The sequence below is a fragment of the Trifolium pratense genome, linkage group LG7 (genome assembly GCF_020283565.1).
Source record: "Trifolium pratense cultivar HEN17-A07 linkage group LG7, ARS_RC_1.1, whole genome shotgun sequence".
Classification (NCBI taxonomy): domain Eukaryota; kingdom Viridiplantae; phylum Streptophyta; class Magnoliopsida; order Fabales; family Fabaceae; genus Trifolium; species Trifolium pratense.
This window is the reverse complement of record NC_060065.1, coordinates 10607065-10623563: the sequence shown is the minus strand read 5'-3', so window position 1 is coordinate 10623563 and position 16499 is coordinate 10607065. Positions and strand designations below refer to the sequence as shown.

Sequence of the window (16499 nt, the reverse complement as noted above, 5' to 3'; positions counted from 1 at the left end):
ATTTTAAAAATAATGTGGTTATAAAGTGCAATTACGTGGCAAAACACGACTTCTCATTAAATCTTAAAGTGTATCTCTATTTAAACTCTAATTTTTAAATACCCGATTTATTTTTATTTTTATAATATATGTTTCAATTTAATTTTTTTATTTCAATTTTATGACTTGTATATTATTTTTACTCATCTAAATTTTGATTTAAACATTTATGTTCTACTTTTTAAATTCAAATTTAAATTTGAGAAATGTTAGTTGTTCGCTGGAACTTTATACATTACAGTTAAGATCAATCAAATTCGTATTTAGTTTTTGAGTTCTCTTTTTGAGTTTTCTTAAGTTATAGTGTAAATTTAAATTTAAAATATATATATGATTCAATTGTTAACCTTGTTTAGAAAGGAAAAAATCCCTACCAAACACATTAACCTTATATTTTCTTAAAATTATCTTAAAGACATATAGTTAATCATTTTTAATCATTTATATATATATATATATATAGAGTTAGGATCCGTTGACACCAGGTGTCAAATATTAATTTGACACCAAATCTCAACCGTTTATCTTTATATTTATTTTTTAATCTAAAGGCCACAATTGTTTGTTAAGTTAGCTCATGTGAGCCTTTCTCTCCCACAACTAACTGCCTTTATTTTAGTCAAAAAAACTGGCCTTTATTTTTTGCTCAAATTTGCATCAACGTCGTCTTCAAGCTTTTGTATAGTTTGTTCCGTCATCATCAAAATTAATGAACGCGGGAACACACAGAGAATCACAGAGAATTATGTGCATATATGATATGATAAATAATACGACGCAAGCAATGGAACGAACAAGTATTTTTCTAACCCATGTACTTAAGAATTGATATACAACAAGCATGGTTTTTGATTTGTTAGAAAAAGGGTTTTAATTTTAATTTGTTCATGGCCAGAACCTCCTTTCCCAAACTTCACTTTTAGTAATTGTGTACCTCATACTCTCCTATGACCTTGTAAATCGATATTGAAAAAAGATAGAGACACCATGATAATTCCTATAGGGTGTCGCTGGGGATTGAAATTAATTAGAAGATTGTTAGTTGATCCACCGCGGAGCAGGGATGTAAAACTAGAATTGTATTTAGCAACCATCAAATAAAAACCTAAAACACGTGAGTCTAAGGAGAGTCCACACAAGTTATCATGTTGCATAAATATTAGCCGCTTGATAAAAAATTTAGACGGATAAGATTTGGTGTCAAATTTTAGATTGACACCTGGTGTCAACGGATCCTAACTCATATATATATATATATATATATATATATATATATATATATATATATATATATATATATATATATATATATATATATATATATATAATACTACCTTCTATCCTTTTTATAAAAGACATATAAATTAATAAAAATTAATATATTTAATTTATAATTGGCTTAATAACTAAATTTTTGGTCCCTTATGTTTATTTTAGGTTTTAATTTGGTCTCTTACGTTTAAAAATTATCAATTTGGTCTCTTACGTTTCCATTAGGTTTCATTTTAGTCATTTCCGTTAGTTTTGTCACTAACACCGTTTGAACTATACACATGTCGGTGTGTCAAAGTGTTCACGTGGCTGTACACATATGCAAATTGGATGCCACATGTGACAAAACTGATAGAAAGGACTAACTAATGTAAACAGTAAAAACGTAAGGGATCAAATTGATACGTTTTAAACGTAAGAGACCAAATTGAAACATAAAATAAAACAGTTATTATAGTATATCAACGGGTAGTACCTAATTGAGATTTGGGTGATAGAGAGACATATATTATAGGAGTGACATAGATAGCCACCAGAAAACCAGTGACTCCATGCTTCATCAAAGAGCCAACACGATATATTAACCTTCTCAGTTTTTAAGTAGCCGCCCCTAGTTAGAGACTTGTGTGTCCCTTTTTTCCATTCTCATTTTGTTGCCAAATTCCAAAACATGACCCATCCAATTCATATGTCTTTTGCCTTTGTTACGTAAACTAGCTCACTGTTTTGCTTAGAGTAACGATGCGCCACTTCACATTTGCATTTTTTGTCCCTCCCATTTTGTACCAATTGACTAGTACCAATATAGTACTTTGCTTGTCCCTTACGGTTTAATTTAAATTATATATCTGCACTGTCACACTGTGGCACCCTGTTGTTATTTTATTTTAACAATATACTACTAGTAAAATATATGCTGAGCATTGAGCAATTAAAGTAATCTTATTTTTGTAATATCCTAGTAGTCACAGACAGGTCCATTCAATTAAGATCGGATATTTCCAACTTAAGATAAGTAATTTAAATTAAAAATTAAGATTGAACGATCAAATATGTCTTGAATGCATGAAAAACTCGATTGCAGTAAATTGAATCTCGTAGTACTAGTACATCCTATAATCCAATATAATAGAGATAATATTGTTTGTTTGTGTGCTAGAAGATAAACTACTGTTAGAAGCTAGAATGACCTTGATTCTGTGGGTGGGTGGGTGGGTGGGTGAAGAAATACTTAACACTGAATCAGCTGCCCGATTAACTTTGAATATAAGTCCAACCAGGTTACTATATTACACAAAAGAATCAATATAGTACCAGCAAAGTAGCAATTAATTAAATAATAATTTTCCATATAATTTGATCACGTCACATCTCTCCCATAATCCATCATCCTCACAACTTCTCTATAAATATTCCAAACATTTACTCCATCTTTCCCCACTCAAAACCAATTCACCTTTTCCATATATCCAAAAAGCAAGCAACTACTGATCTCATCAATGGCGGCAGTAGATAACCGCACAGTTCATGCCTTCAGGTCAACCTCAGACGTCAAACATTTCTATAAATCATCACCCAAACCGCCATTACCATTCGATAACTATTCTTCTTCCTCAAGCGACGAAGAAGATGAGATTGAAACTGAGAATTTCAACAACAACCTTATCATGAAATCGAAACAAACAACCGAAAAAGAGTTAAAACAACCGTCCATCTTCGTTACTCGCGACGACGAAGACGGAACATCCGATCAATGGATCCCACGGAATGCCTCACTGGTCCGTCTCACAGGCAAACACCCTTTCAACTCAGAACCACCACTCCAAAAACTAATGCAACACGGTTTCATAACACCCGTCCCACTTCACTACGTTCGCAACCATGGGCCTGTTCCAAAAGCCCAATGGGATAATTGGACTGTTGAAGTAACAGGCCTAGTCAAAAGCCCAGCCCAATTCACAATGGCCCAACTAATCAACGATTTTCCAAGCCGTGAATTCCCCGTTACACTCGTTTGCGCTGGTAACCGTCGCAAGGAACAAAACATGATAAAACAGAGCATTGGTTTTAATTGGGGTGCTTCCGCTGTTTCCACTTCAGTGTGGCTCGGTGTACCGTTACGTACCGTACTCAAGCGGTGTGGAATTTATAACCGTAAAAGTGGGGCCCTTTATGTTTGTTTTGAAGGTGCTGAAGAACTGCCAGGTGGCGGTGGGTCTAAATATGGAACTAGTATCATGAGGGAGGTTGCATTGGATCCTTCCCGTGATATTATACTTGCGTATATGCAAAACGGTGACGTTTTGTCACCTGATCATGGTTTTCCTGTGAGAATTATAATACCGGGTTTTATTGGAGGGAGAATGGTGAAATGGTTGAAGCGTATTATTGTTACACCTCAACAATCTGATAGTTATTATCATTACAATGATAATAGAGTTCTTCCTTCTCATGTTGATGCTGAACTTGCCAGTGCTGAAGGTAATTTTTTATTTTATTTTTTAATTTCATTTATAGTTATTTTTTGTTTTTAATTTATGGAATTATATAAATTAAACAAGTTAGTTTATCAGCTTGGTGGTACAAGGCGGAGTATATTATCAATGAGCTGAATATAAACTCCGTGATAACGTCACCCAGCCACGATGAAATACTGCCCATCAATTCATATACTACTCAAACGCCTTATTTACTTAAAGGTTACGCATATTCTGGTGAGTTTTAGCATTATTAATTATTTTTTGTTAATTTGAGAGATAAACTTTTTAACATTTTTTTGACCCAAGATAAAAACTTATAACTAAAGTCTAAAGGTATTTTTATATATACCTTCTGAGTTTGACTATTAATAAAAATAATTATTATCCAGATTTTATTTTATTCACATAACTACTCTTTTGAAAACTAGAGAATTACTTAAAAAAAATTTAAATATGTTTTCGGTCCCTATAGTTTTCTATAATTTTTCTTTTAGTCCTTGGAGTTTTTGTTCATACTTTTTAGTCCCTGAAGTTTTTTCGTAAATGTTTTTAGTCCCTACTTTTCGTTCACCTCGTACATACCATTTTAAATTTTAAATTTTTTTTTGTGGTCATGTTTAGCACATTATATGAATATCTATTACAAAGCTTTATATTTTTTTAACAAAAGAAGAATAAAATATGAATTTTTTAGTTTTTTGTACATAAAAATTCATAATAATTCATCTTATGTTAAAAAATTCTAAATTTTTATCGAAAATGTTCTTATAATATTATAAACATGAATATAATAAATCATTCAAAAATGTGAAAGTATACACGAATTGAATGAAAAATAGGAATTAAAAACATTGATAGAAAAAACTTCAAGAACTAAAAAATGTGAAAAAAATCTTCAAAAACTAAAATGAAAATTTTGAAAAATTATAGGAACTAAAAACATATTTAACCTAAAAAAAAATACAGCATGAAATAGGAATAGGAGTATGCAGAATTATAGTTTCCGCTTGGAAGATTTTATAGCTGGTAACTTGTTGTGATATGTATTTGAATTATTGAATTACTTGTAGGAGGTGGTAGAAAAGTGACACGTGTTGAAGTAACAATGGACGGTGGTGAAACGTGGCAGGTATGCACATTGGAGCACTCAGAAAAACCAAACAAATACGGTAAGTACTGGTGTTGGTGCTTTTGGTTCTTAGAAGTGGAAGTGTTGGATCTTCTTGGAGCCAATGAAATTGCTGTTCGAGCTTGGGATGAGTCTCTCAACACCCAACCTCAGAAACTCAATTGGAATCTCATGGTAAGTTTATTTAATCGCGGATCTAAGTTCTCTACATTTTAAGTTTTCATGCATTTAAATAAAGAAAATGCTAAACAATTAGAGGTGGGACAGGCCAGGCCGGCCTACATGGCCTTAAGGCCTAGCCAACATAGGCTCAGGCCAGGTCAGCCTATTTCTTTAAATAGAGCAGGTCAATGCTTTTTTATAAGCCTATTTAGCTAAAAAGGCCAGGCCACATGCCATTAAAAAAGCCTTTGAGGCCTACTAGGCCGGCCTATTTAAGTTAACATGAATAATATTTTTATTACGATTATTATTTATATATTAAAATTTATACTTTGATTAAATTATAAATCTATTAACTTTTTAAGTAATTTAAGTTTATTAATCTACATTAGTTTTTAACATATATAAATGTATTATTATAAACTAGAATTGAAATATGATGACATATATAGTCAAATTCTCTAAAATATCAAATGGAACATTATTTTATTAGTTCATAAGTATATTTCAAAATAAATATAATTATTTATTTAAATATGTTCATATGAAATAGGCTTTTAAACAGGCTAACAGGCCACATCAGACTTTCAAAAGGCCAGGCTCAGGCCTAGAATTTAAGCCTATGATAGGTCACAGGCCAGGCTCAGACCTTCGATTTTTTGACAGGCCAGGCTCAGGCTTGGCAAAGCCTAGCTCGGCCTAGCCTATTCCCACCTCTATAAACAATGAAGTAAGGCAATTTTTTAACATCTTAAATAATAAGGTTATGTAAAATATTTTTGGGAATCCCTTAAATGAATCTTAATTATTTTAAGAGAATTAGTCTCTGCACTTACGCGCAGAAAATATTTTTGATTTATCAACGAAAAAATCTTTAAATGAAATGCTTAAAGAGTATCTGAGGATACTAATTAGCAAGACCCTTTAAACAAATCTAGAATGTTCGTTCAAGATTTAACTACTCACAACATATCAATAAAAAATAATTAATTTTTTAAATTGCCATGCCACCTTGATTTTGTCAAACACTAGAATTTCAAAAAGGACTTAAAACTAATTTTTTTACTCAAAATTCATATTACTGCTTTCGGTTCTTATTATAAGATAAATTTTATTTTTTAAATATATTGAGTAACTAATGTATCTAATTTATATTATAGATCAGTTGCCTTAAATTAATTATTTAATATATTTAAAAAATTAATTTTTTCTTTTATTAAAAATCAGAGGAAGTATTACATAATAAATCATAAAACACATTTAAAACATTTCTTTTTTTTTTTTGGTCAAGATTTAAAACATTTCCTTAATAAAGTATTTGAATAAGCTTTGATCACTATGTGTTGTACAGGGTATGATGAATAATTGTTGGTTCAAAGTAAAATTTAATTTATGCAAGGCTCACAAGGGTGAAATTGGTATATCATTCGAGCACCCAACCCAACCTGGGAACCAATCAGGTGGTTGGATGGCAAAAGAAAAACAGTTGGAGAAATCATCAGCGTCTAACTCAATCCTCAAGAAGAGTCTCTCTTCACCTTTCATGATCACTAGCTCAAAAACCTACACACTTTCTGAAGTAAAAAAACATAAAAATGTTGATTCGGCATGGATCATCGTCCATGGCCACGTCTACGATTGCACACGCTTCATCAAAGATCACCCTGGCGGTGTAGACAGCATCCTCATTAACGCTGGCACCGATTGTACGGAGGAGTTCGAAGCCATCCATTCAGACAAAGCTAAGAAAATGATTGAGGAGTATCGAATCGGTGAACTCATAACCACAAGTAGTCACAACTCCAATTTGTCGCCAAATAACTCAATGCACCACAATAATGCTACCACAAATTTGGCCCCTATCAAGGAAATTATGCTTATACCCATGTGCAGCAATATAGCTCTAAACTCGCAAGACAAAATCCCATGCAAGCTTCTCTTAAAAAAGACAATCTCTCATGATGTTAGGCTCTTTCGTTTTGCATTATCCAATGAGAAACAACTCTTGGGATTACCTGTGGGGAAACACATATTCTTATGTGCAACTATCAATGAGAAGCTATGTATGCGGGCTTACACACCAACAAGTGGTGTAGATGAGGTTGGATATTTCGATCTAATTGTCAAGATTTACTTAAAAGGAGTGCACCCAAAATTCCCCAATGGTGGTATAATGTCTCAACATTTAGACTCTTTGTCTATTGGCTCTGTTTTGGAAATAAAGGGTCCATTGGGACATATTGAGTATAATGGTAAAGGAAATTTTCTTGTTCATGGAGAACACAAGTTTGCAAAGAGGTTAGCTATGTTGGCTGGCGGAACTGGGATAACACCAATTTACCAAGTGGTTCAAGCAATTTTGAAAGACCCAGAGGATCTCACTGAAATGCATGTTGTGTATGCTAATAGAAGTGATGATGATATATTGCTAAGAGAAGAGATGGATGAATGGGCTAAGAAGCATGAAAGGTTCAAGGTGTGGTATGTGGTACAAGAAATTAAAAGAGAAGGGTGGGAGTATAGTGTGGGGTTCATTAATGAAAGTATTTTAAAGCAACATGTTCCACGCGCTTCTCAAGATACGTTGGCATTGGTATGTGGGCCACCACCCTTGATTCAGTTTGCAGTAAAGCCCAATTTAGAGAAGTTGGGCTACGATGTTACCAACAACTTGCTCCTCTTTTAACGCAACCTAGTCCGAATGGTTACACTACAAAGGTGCAAACAATATCTTTTGGTAAGACTACATTAGCGAAAAAATATTTTTGATATGATTCGCATTACTGAGTAAGAGGTTGTACTTGTATGTATGTATATACACTATAGTCTATAGGCTTGTCTAATATGAACAAGTTGATCAAGTGGTGCATGGTGCACCTCTATGCCGAATACAAGTTTTACAAAATTCATCGTTGGATTGAAAATTTATATCATATAGATCATCTATACAAATTTTTTTAAAAAATGAAAATCGTTTTATGTGTTATTTAGTATTTAGACCCATCAAGATTAACCGTTTATAAATTTTTGTTGAATATCGTTAATCTTGGTGGGTCTCAATAACACATCAAATGATTTTCAATTTTTTTAAAACTTTATATGAATAATCTATATGATATAAACTTTTAATCCAACAATGAATTTAGTAAAATTCGTATTCGTCGTAGGGTTATTGATAAGTGGTGCCCCGTGCACCACTTGATCAACTTTTTCATGATAGAACTCGAGTACTCTATGAATATGAACGAATATATCTTTGTATAATATGAATAAATAATTTCGCCAGTTCCGTTGTTTCCAATTTATTTTTTTTATATTTTGAAATGCTTATTTACTATCTCACTAGTTGTTCATGCAGACGAAAAAAATTTAGTGTGTTCAAATGGTGTAATCAGAGGATTTAAATTTCCATCATAATTTTTTGTCATTTTAAAAATTCTTCCAAATTAATCATTCAAATAAAAGAATTTAAATAGAATTTGAATTTTCTCAAAAAAATTACTTTACCTCAAAACATGTTATCATCTAAACACGTACTCTTAATGTTTTTTTCTAGATTATTCTAAAAAAATTATGAATAGTTTATCTAACAACCAATAAAAATTAGCCATATAAAGAAATTTGTAAATAAAGTAAAAGTTAATTTATAAAACATCTCTTCCTTTGTCTAATAGTTGCTTATATCACTTTTTTTAGCATGCTAAAGATGGAAAAATATTTTAAAAGGAAATTCACATCAGACTTAGAGTCTCAAGAATCTGTCGAGAATGGAAAATTACCAACACGTACTTGCATTAAGGTTAAATGTGCGTGTGGAAAATACATTTTTAGAAGTTGATTTGAAAAATCCTGCAAAGAGGAATAAAATATCATTTTATCATCCAAATGACCGAGATAACATCCGAAGAGCTTATAAGCAAAAAGGACCTTGTCAACCAAGAGAGCATGATTTTCCAAAACGAAAAATTGGAGCTCTTTTTCAGAAGTTTAACCCTGATTGGTTTTCAGAATTTGGCAATTGAATGGAATATAAAGAAGCTGCATTTCACAAATATGTGGTGATGCTTTTCCAATTGACGGCTTTTCCAATTGGAAGAAAAATGAAATGTTGGATATCCATGTTGGAAGCTTTAACATTGCTCATAATCAAACTTGGAGAAGTTGTGAGGCCTTAATGAATAAAAATAACATGTTGAAGTTGTTATTAGTAAACATTCAGACTTAATGAAAAGGGAGTATAAGATTCTTTTGACTTCAACAATTGTATGTGATCAATACCTATTGAGGCAAGGTGTAACACCCCTTTTTCGGCGAGTGAGAAAAGAGCGTCACATTTAAATAAAACAAAAGATTACTTATATTTTATTTCTTTATCTTAAATAAAACAATAAGTCCTACACTAGAACAATAGAATAGGAACCAAAACATCTTGCACAATCACTACTCAACACAGACCTACAGAATTAAGAACATGAAGCAGCATCTGGAAAAGAAAAAAAAAAACAGAGGCGTGAAACATGCCTTCCCCATGACAGGAAACAAGTTGTTCTCAATACATATTCAATAGAGATTTTGATCTCTATTTTTCATTCGAAAAATTAGTGTTTTATACACTAATCTAAATCAATTTTTCATGAGGCTAATAATCCTTCTACATTTATGACTTTAATTAGTCCTTGAAATTACATATCATTAACTTCCTAACCCGCATACCACACTTCATTAATATTATACAACCCTGTAGTCTAAGAATCATTGTTTTCAAGAGTCATCACAACTACTATCTCACAAGGATGAGATAAACATTACAAGACTTATTTAGCTTAGTTAGGAACAAACTAGCTTAGACTTCTTAGACCACTTAAGTTAGGTATTTTCAAAAGGAGAATTTTTAAGGGAAAAATATTACAAAATAACTAATTTAGACACCCTTAAAACTCTAGTCCACGTTAGGTAGTCATGCGCTTAGAGATGGTCGTTTGGACGGAATTCTCCTTCCTCCCAATGAAGATAAGGATCTTCTTCCGGATCCTCTTCTTCAGACATAAAGTTAATTCCATTATCATCTTCAACCACTTCGTCGGGAACGACAACCGGCACTTCATTTTGAGGAACCAAGGGTTGTTGAGGTGTTGCTACCAAACATCATTAAGTAATATAACCTTTCAAGCGGGAACGACAACCGACACTTCATTAAGTGGATTGACTCCTGTTTGTGCAAGTGGATTATTACCAAACATCTGATGTAATGATAAATATAACCTTTCAAGCGGTACAGGTTGTTCTAATGTCTCGCGAACTAATGACACACCGTATCCCGTAGCCATATTAACTAGTCCATTGAAGATTAATGATATGTTTACACCGTCAATCTCCCATAGATCAATACCTGCTTCCTCAATAAACTCAATTTGTCGGACGCCCGAATGAGCTAATTAAACGATTGGGTTCACCTATAAACACTCGACATATACAAAGAAACAACAAGATCCAAAACAAAACAGAAAATAAGGTGAATTACTAATAAACAAGTTTAATATCAATTATAGCATGTTAAGCATATACACAGTTTAGCATAATGAATTTGAATTATAAGTAAAATCATTTTATAGGAAAGATTCACATAAACACAGTGAATAAATGAAGACATAGCCATTTACACTATAACAAAATTTATCATACTAATAATGAGCAAGCAATACCATTTTGTTAGATTAGTTTTCATTTCGTGAATATTATTGAATGTTATTAGACTTATACATGAAATTTTCCCTATCTATTTCTCTCTTTGATTCTTTTCTCTCTTTCCTATTCTTCCAAAACACTACTCCATGGAGTTTACATACATCCTAATGAGCATAAGGCCGTTTCGGCAACTCTAACATGACTGTTTAAACTTTAGGTAGTCAAACCCCAAATCATTCTAGTCCGATCGGACAACCTTATTTCTATATAGTATAGTTTTGTCAGGCTCACCGTGTCGGGTTTTACGAGTACCTTTAGTCCGGAAGCAATCCCCGACTATTGATAGGCGTTCGAAACACAAGTGCCCTTGATAGGTCCTCAAAGTAACCAAACCATAATTATCTTCATTCCCATCTACACATAAGTGCATAAGGACTTGTTATTGCTCCTCTCTTGTCCTTATTTCCTCTTAACAATTTTTATGTCAAATAATTTCTCAAATTCAAGACATCTCTCCGATGCATAGTATATCATTAAGAAAACATAAGTAATAATTAAGACAAAATTACAATATAAGTTTATCACGATCATAGACTATACATAAAGAGTATTAAATTAAATTACAAAGATAAAATTTTATAACTGTCAGACATGAATTTACCATTCATAAAAGGGGATTTATTAAAATAAATCATGTGAGTTAGAATTTTCTTCTAGTAATTTGTAGCTATCTCTACAATCATATTGTCATTCAAAATTTATGTAAGCAACATAGTCATCATAGTCATCAGTAGCAGACATCTTTTAATTATCATATGGTAATGAATTTTCTTAAAAAGCATATGTGTATTATATAAGTCATGGTATTTTGTTTATCGTCCAAATTAAACCAAGAATAGAACAAATCAGTACCATACTATTTTTCTCTTTTTATTAACTTACTTTACTCATCGATTAACACATCCTCAATAAAAGTTCACACGAGTTTACTTACATATAATCAAACATTCATACAATTTATGCAACTTTTAAACTTGTTAGAAGTAATTCCCTTTACCGTGATCAAGTTCTTCGAAATCTTCTTCGTGAGTTCCGAGGTTACCTATTAACTCATAAACATATTACTTATTAGGTTATCACTATTAAAATTGTAAACTTCATTTTGTTCTTCCTTAACTATCTGATTTTACTAGTTTTCCAAAATATTATATTATATGTAAAAATAAATGTTTTTGAAGAAATCAGGTTAGAATAACTCTTTATGTTTCCAGTCCTAATTAAAATAATATCTTTGATACAATTACTGAAATTTTCTGAACATCTTTTAAGGTAGAAATTAGAAGAGTAATTAACACAACATCAATTTCTTTAGGATTTTGAAGTTTTAAACTGAAATTTAACTTTTTTTTCTTTACGTAACAGTGAACCCTAGTTTTTTTTCCCCATTAAATTAGAACTTTGGGTCAATAAAATTAGGTCTTAAGTCTTCAATATATAGCATGAGCAGCATGAGCTTTGATGAGCAAACGGGCTGCACAATACTTCAGCTCCAAGCAACCTTGTAGAAGAAAAATATATTTTCCACAAATATATTTTCACCAAATATTTATTCCTTCCATAAATATATTTATTGTCCATAAATATATTTTCAGTAATAATCTCCTTGAATATATTTTCAATAATAATCTCCTTGAACCACAAAGATTTATTTGAAATAAATCTTTTATATTTTCTGCAACAATCTTCACAAAATATATTTTAGAATCAAATCTTTTATCTCTAAATATTTTATGACAATCTTGAGGAACAAGTAACATATAAACCGCCTTCTGAAGATTCTGGAAACACCTGTGTCTTGGCACAAAAGTTAAAAGGCGTGGATTAATTCTTCAATCAAATCTTTCAAAGATCTCACACAAAAATATATCATTCGCGAAAACAGAGCGCACTGAATGTGGTATCCAATGTTGAAGCACTGGATGTCGTATCCAATGTTGAAGCATTCTATCCAACATCTTGCTTGAATATTTGTTTTAGCAAAATGAGGCCAACACAAATCTCCAACAACAAGGTAGAAGAATAAAGAATATGAGAAAGGGAAAGAACACTAACCTTGGTTTCTCTTCTTTCCTTTTTCTCAGGTGTTTTGTGAGCATGTTTTTATGTTTGCTTTTGGGGACCGGTACCGCTTATACGGGGAAGTTGAGGGTGTACATGTGATATGTATGGTGAAGCAGACAAACTATGTCTGTTAAAATATTTGTATCGTCTCTGTATTTTTTTTTTCTTTTTAATTCAAATAGGTTGATTGCTAAATATACATCTTTATATTTTTTTTTTGTTATTTTAAACTAACATTTATACGGATAATAATATTAAAATTTCGGGGTGTTATTCAAGAGTTGACATTCCGCGGGCATGACGAGTCAGTTGATTCCAAAAATAAAGATAATTTCCTTGAGCTTGTAGGTTTAGTTGCCAAACATGGTAAAGAATTTTCTATGGTGTTCTACAAAATGTTCGTCGAAATCTCAAATTAGTGGCACCTTCTATTCAAAAGGATATTTTGGCAGCTACTGCCTGTGAGACCACAAGACTTATTGTTGATGATGTTAGAGATGACTTCTTTGCCATTTTAATTGATGAATCTCAGGACATATCACTTAAGGAGCAAATGTCTGTTGTTTTGCGCTATGTAGATAAAAAAGGAAGTGTCATTGAGTGATTTCTTGGTCTTGTTCATGTTACAAATACAAGTGCTATATCATTAAAATTAGCATTGGAGTCATTGTTTGCAAAGCATAATTTGAGTTTGTCAAGAGTTCGTGGACAAGGTTATGATGGGGCAAAAGTTTAATCTTGAAAGAAAGCAATTCTGCATTTTTTGCTCATTGTTTTGCTCACCAACTTCAATTGGCACTTATGGCAGTAGCCAATAGACAAATTAAGACGTTGGCTGTTTTTTAAGTTCGGTTAACAAAGTATCTAACCTGCTTGTTGGAGCTTCACGTGAACGACAAGAGATTCTTAGAGAAAGTCAAACTCTTAATATTCATGAAGCATTAAATAATGGGGCTCACATTTTGGTACACTACTTAGCTTGATCTCTTTGTTTAAATCAGTGATTGATGTCCTCGAATATATTGAGGAATGTGGTGTAACATCAGAGCAATGAATTGATGCTTGTCATTTATTGAAATGTGTACAATCTTTTGAATTTGTTTTTAACTTTCACATGATGATGACTAATTTTGGAATCACTAATGATTTATCTCAAGCATTACAAAGAAGTGATCAAGATATTGTAAATGCTAAGCTACTAGGTTTGGTCTAGTGATAAAGGGTTTGGGTAGTACGATATAGGTTATGGGTTCGATTCCCAGCTCATTGTATAAAAAAAATAAAAATAAATTGTAAATGCTATATCATTAGTTATAGTGTGCAAGGAAAGATTGCAAAGTATGAGAGATGATGGTTGACATACTTTGTTAAATGAAGTATCATTATTTTGTGAGAAGCATGATATTAGCATTCCAAATATGGATGGTGCACTCATTACACAAGGAAGATCGAAGCCTAAAGCTCAAAACATTTCAAACTTACATCGCTTTCAAGTTGAGTTATTTTATGAAGTTAAATGGAATTGCTGATCTTCCTGAAATGTTGGTGAAAACTAGAAAGCATATTGTGTATCCAATGATATATTTACTTCTGAAGTTAGTTTATTTGATTTTGCCTGTGGCAACTACGACTGTTGAAAGATATTTCTCTGCCATGAAATATGTGAAGAATAGATTGCGCAATCGTATGAGAGATGAATGGTTGAATGATTGCTTAGTTACATATATATAGAGTGACAAATTTGATAATGTTGATACTGACAAAATTCTAACATTTTCAAAATATGAAGTCTCGGACAATTGTAATTTATTTAAGCTTTTATGTATAATTGTGTAGTTTTTCTTTTTTGGGTCACTAATTGTGAATGAGTTAAGAGGGCTTCAAACATGGTAGGTTGTTGGATTGAATGGTATTGATTGTTTGTTATCGAAAAAAATATATGAAGAATAGATTGCGCAATCATATGAGAGATGAGTGGTTGAATGATTGCTTAGTTACATATATAGAGAGTGACAAATTTGATAATATTGATATTGACAAAATTATCTAACATTTTCAAAATATGAAGTCTCGTAAAGGACAATTGTAATTTATTTAAGCTTTTATGTATAATTGTGTAGTTTTTCTTTTTTGGGTCACTAATTGTGAATGAGTTAAGAGGGCTTCAAACATGGTTGGTTGTTGGATTGAATGATATTGATTGTTTGTTATCGAAAAAAATATTAGACACCATTTTCTAGCCCCCACCACCTAAAATTCTTGGATCCGCCACTCGTGTGTTTTTGATGAGAACAGATCCTTTCAATTGAAAAAATTGTGAACCACACTTATTAATTATGTATCACTGTATGTGGTCAAATATAATTGAAGGAGTAGAGTCACATGTGCTTAGCTCAGCTGATAAGGGACATCGTATTGTATATTCAGGGGTCGGGGTTAAAATCCCATACACCCCATTTATCTATTTTAAGGATGAAATTTCTAGCCACTATACTATCTGACAAAAAATTAAAACAGTAGGATGTGTGCCGGACAGTCTCCAATAAAAAGCCCACGGGAGCATACTTCGTGTTTGATAGTGTTATTCTTAACACTATTAAACAATATTTTTCTCAATAAAATAAAGGCAAATACTAACGAGCGTTCCCGAGACACTCTTTAAAACCTTAAATAGTAAATTTTTTATAGAATTTTAATGGATATGTGTAAAGTCAACGCATTAAAAATTTGTGTTTAATCGTTTGAATAAATTTTTTATTTAAATACCCCTTAGCAAGACCCATAAATCTATTACTTACTTAATATATTAAAATCGATTACCACTAAAGTTACTAATTTATCCTTATTACTTTTAACCACGTTGCTAGTTTGATATCCTTCATTTTAATTTCACTAAAAAAATATTTAAAAAAAATATAGAAAAATGATAGGCTTAAAAATAGAAACAAAACAGATTATAGACAGGAAAAAAACATAACAGTTTATACATAAAAATAGGGAAAAAAACAAAAAAAAATGATAGAAAGTTTTGTCAATAAAAAAATATAGAGAGAATATAGAAAAAAATAAGAAGAAACCCCATAAAAATAGAAATAAAAAAAATACTCTCTGAAAAAAAAGAAATATAAACAATATTTTTCTTCAAAAAAAAAAGAAACATAAACAATTTTTTTTCTTTATAAACGAAACATAAACAATATTACTACAGAGTTTACTACTAACCGTTAATAATATATAGTAAAGTTAGTTAGTGTCAAACTTACTAAATTACCCTAAATATTCATAATAAAATTTTTAATTTTTGATTAAAAATATACACAGGACCATTATTTGTCACTGAAACAAAAAAATTGAATAAATAAATTTACAAGAAATAATTAATTAACACAATAATTCCACTTATATTTTAACAATATTACATAACAAATTTTTAAATAAATTTTCAACATTAATATAGTGACAAACTCAAATATCGAATAAAATTCAATTGACCCGTACATTCTCACGGGTCTTTAAACTAGTAAATAAATAAATAATTTAGTTTCTTGTGAAAAACTCCTTCCCCTCGCACAGTTCTTTAAACTAGTAAATAAATAAAATAATTTAGTTTC

At 31.4% G+C, this 16499-nt stretch overlaps 1 protein-coding gene and 1 pseudogene across 1 annotated transcript; both read left to right on the top strand.

Moving 5' to 3' along the window:
* Positions 1-2741: 2741 nt before the first annotated feature.
* LOC123896900 (inducible nitrate reductase [NADH] 2-like) lies at positions 2742-8383 on the top strand. Its single transcript, XM_045947323.1, has 4 exons — positions 2742-3792; positions 3885-4025; positions 4862-5094; positions 6434-8383. The coding sequence occupies exons 1-4, from the start codon at positions 2811-2813 to the stop codon at positions 7766-7768; spliced, it is 2691 nt and encodes an 896-aa protein (XP_045803279.1). The 5' UTR covers positions 2742-2810; the 3' UTR covers positions 7769-8383.
* Positions 8384-8849: 466 nt separating this feature from the next.
* Positions 8850-14240, top strand: LOC123895834 (annotated as a pseudogene).
* Positions 14241-16499: the final 2259 nt, after the last annotated feature.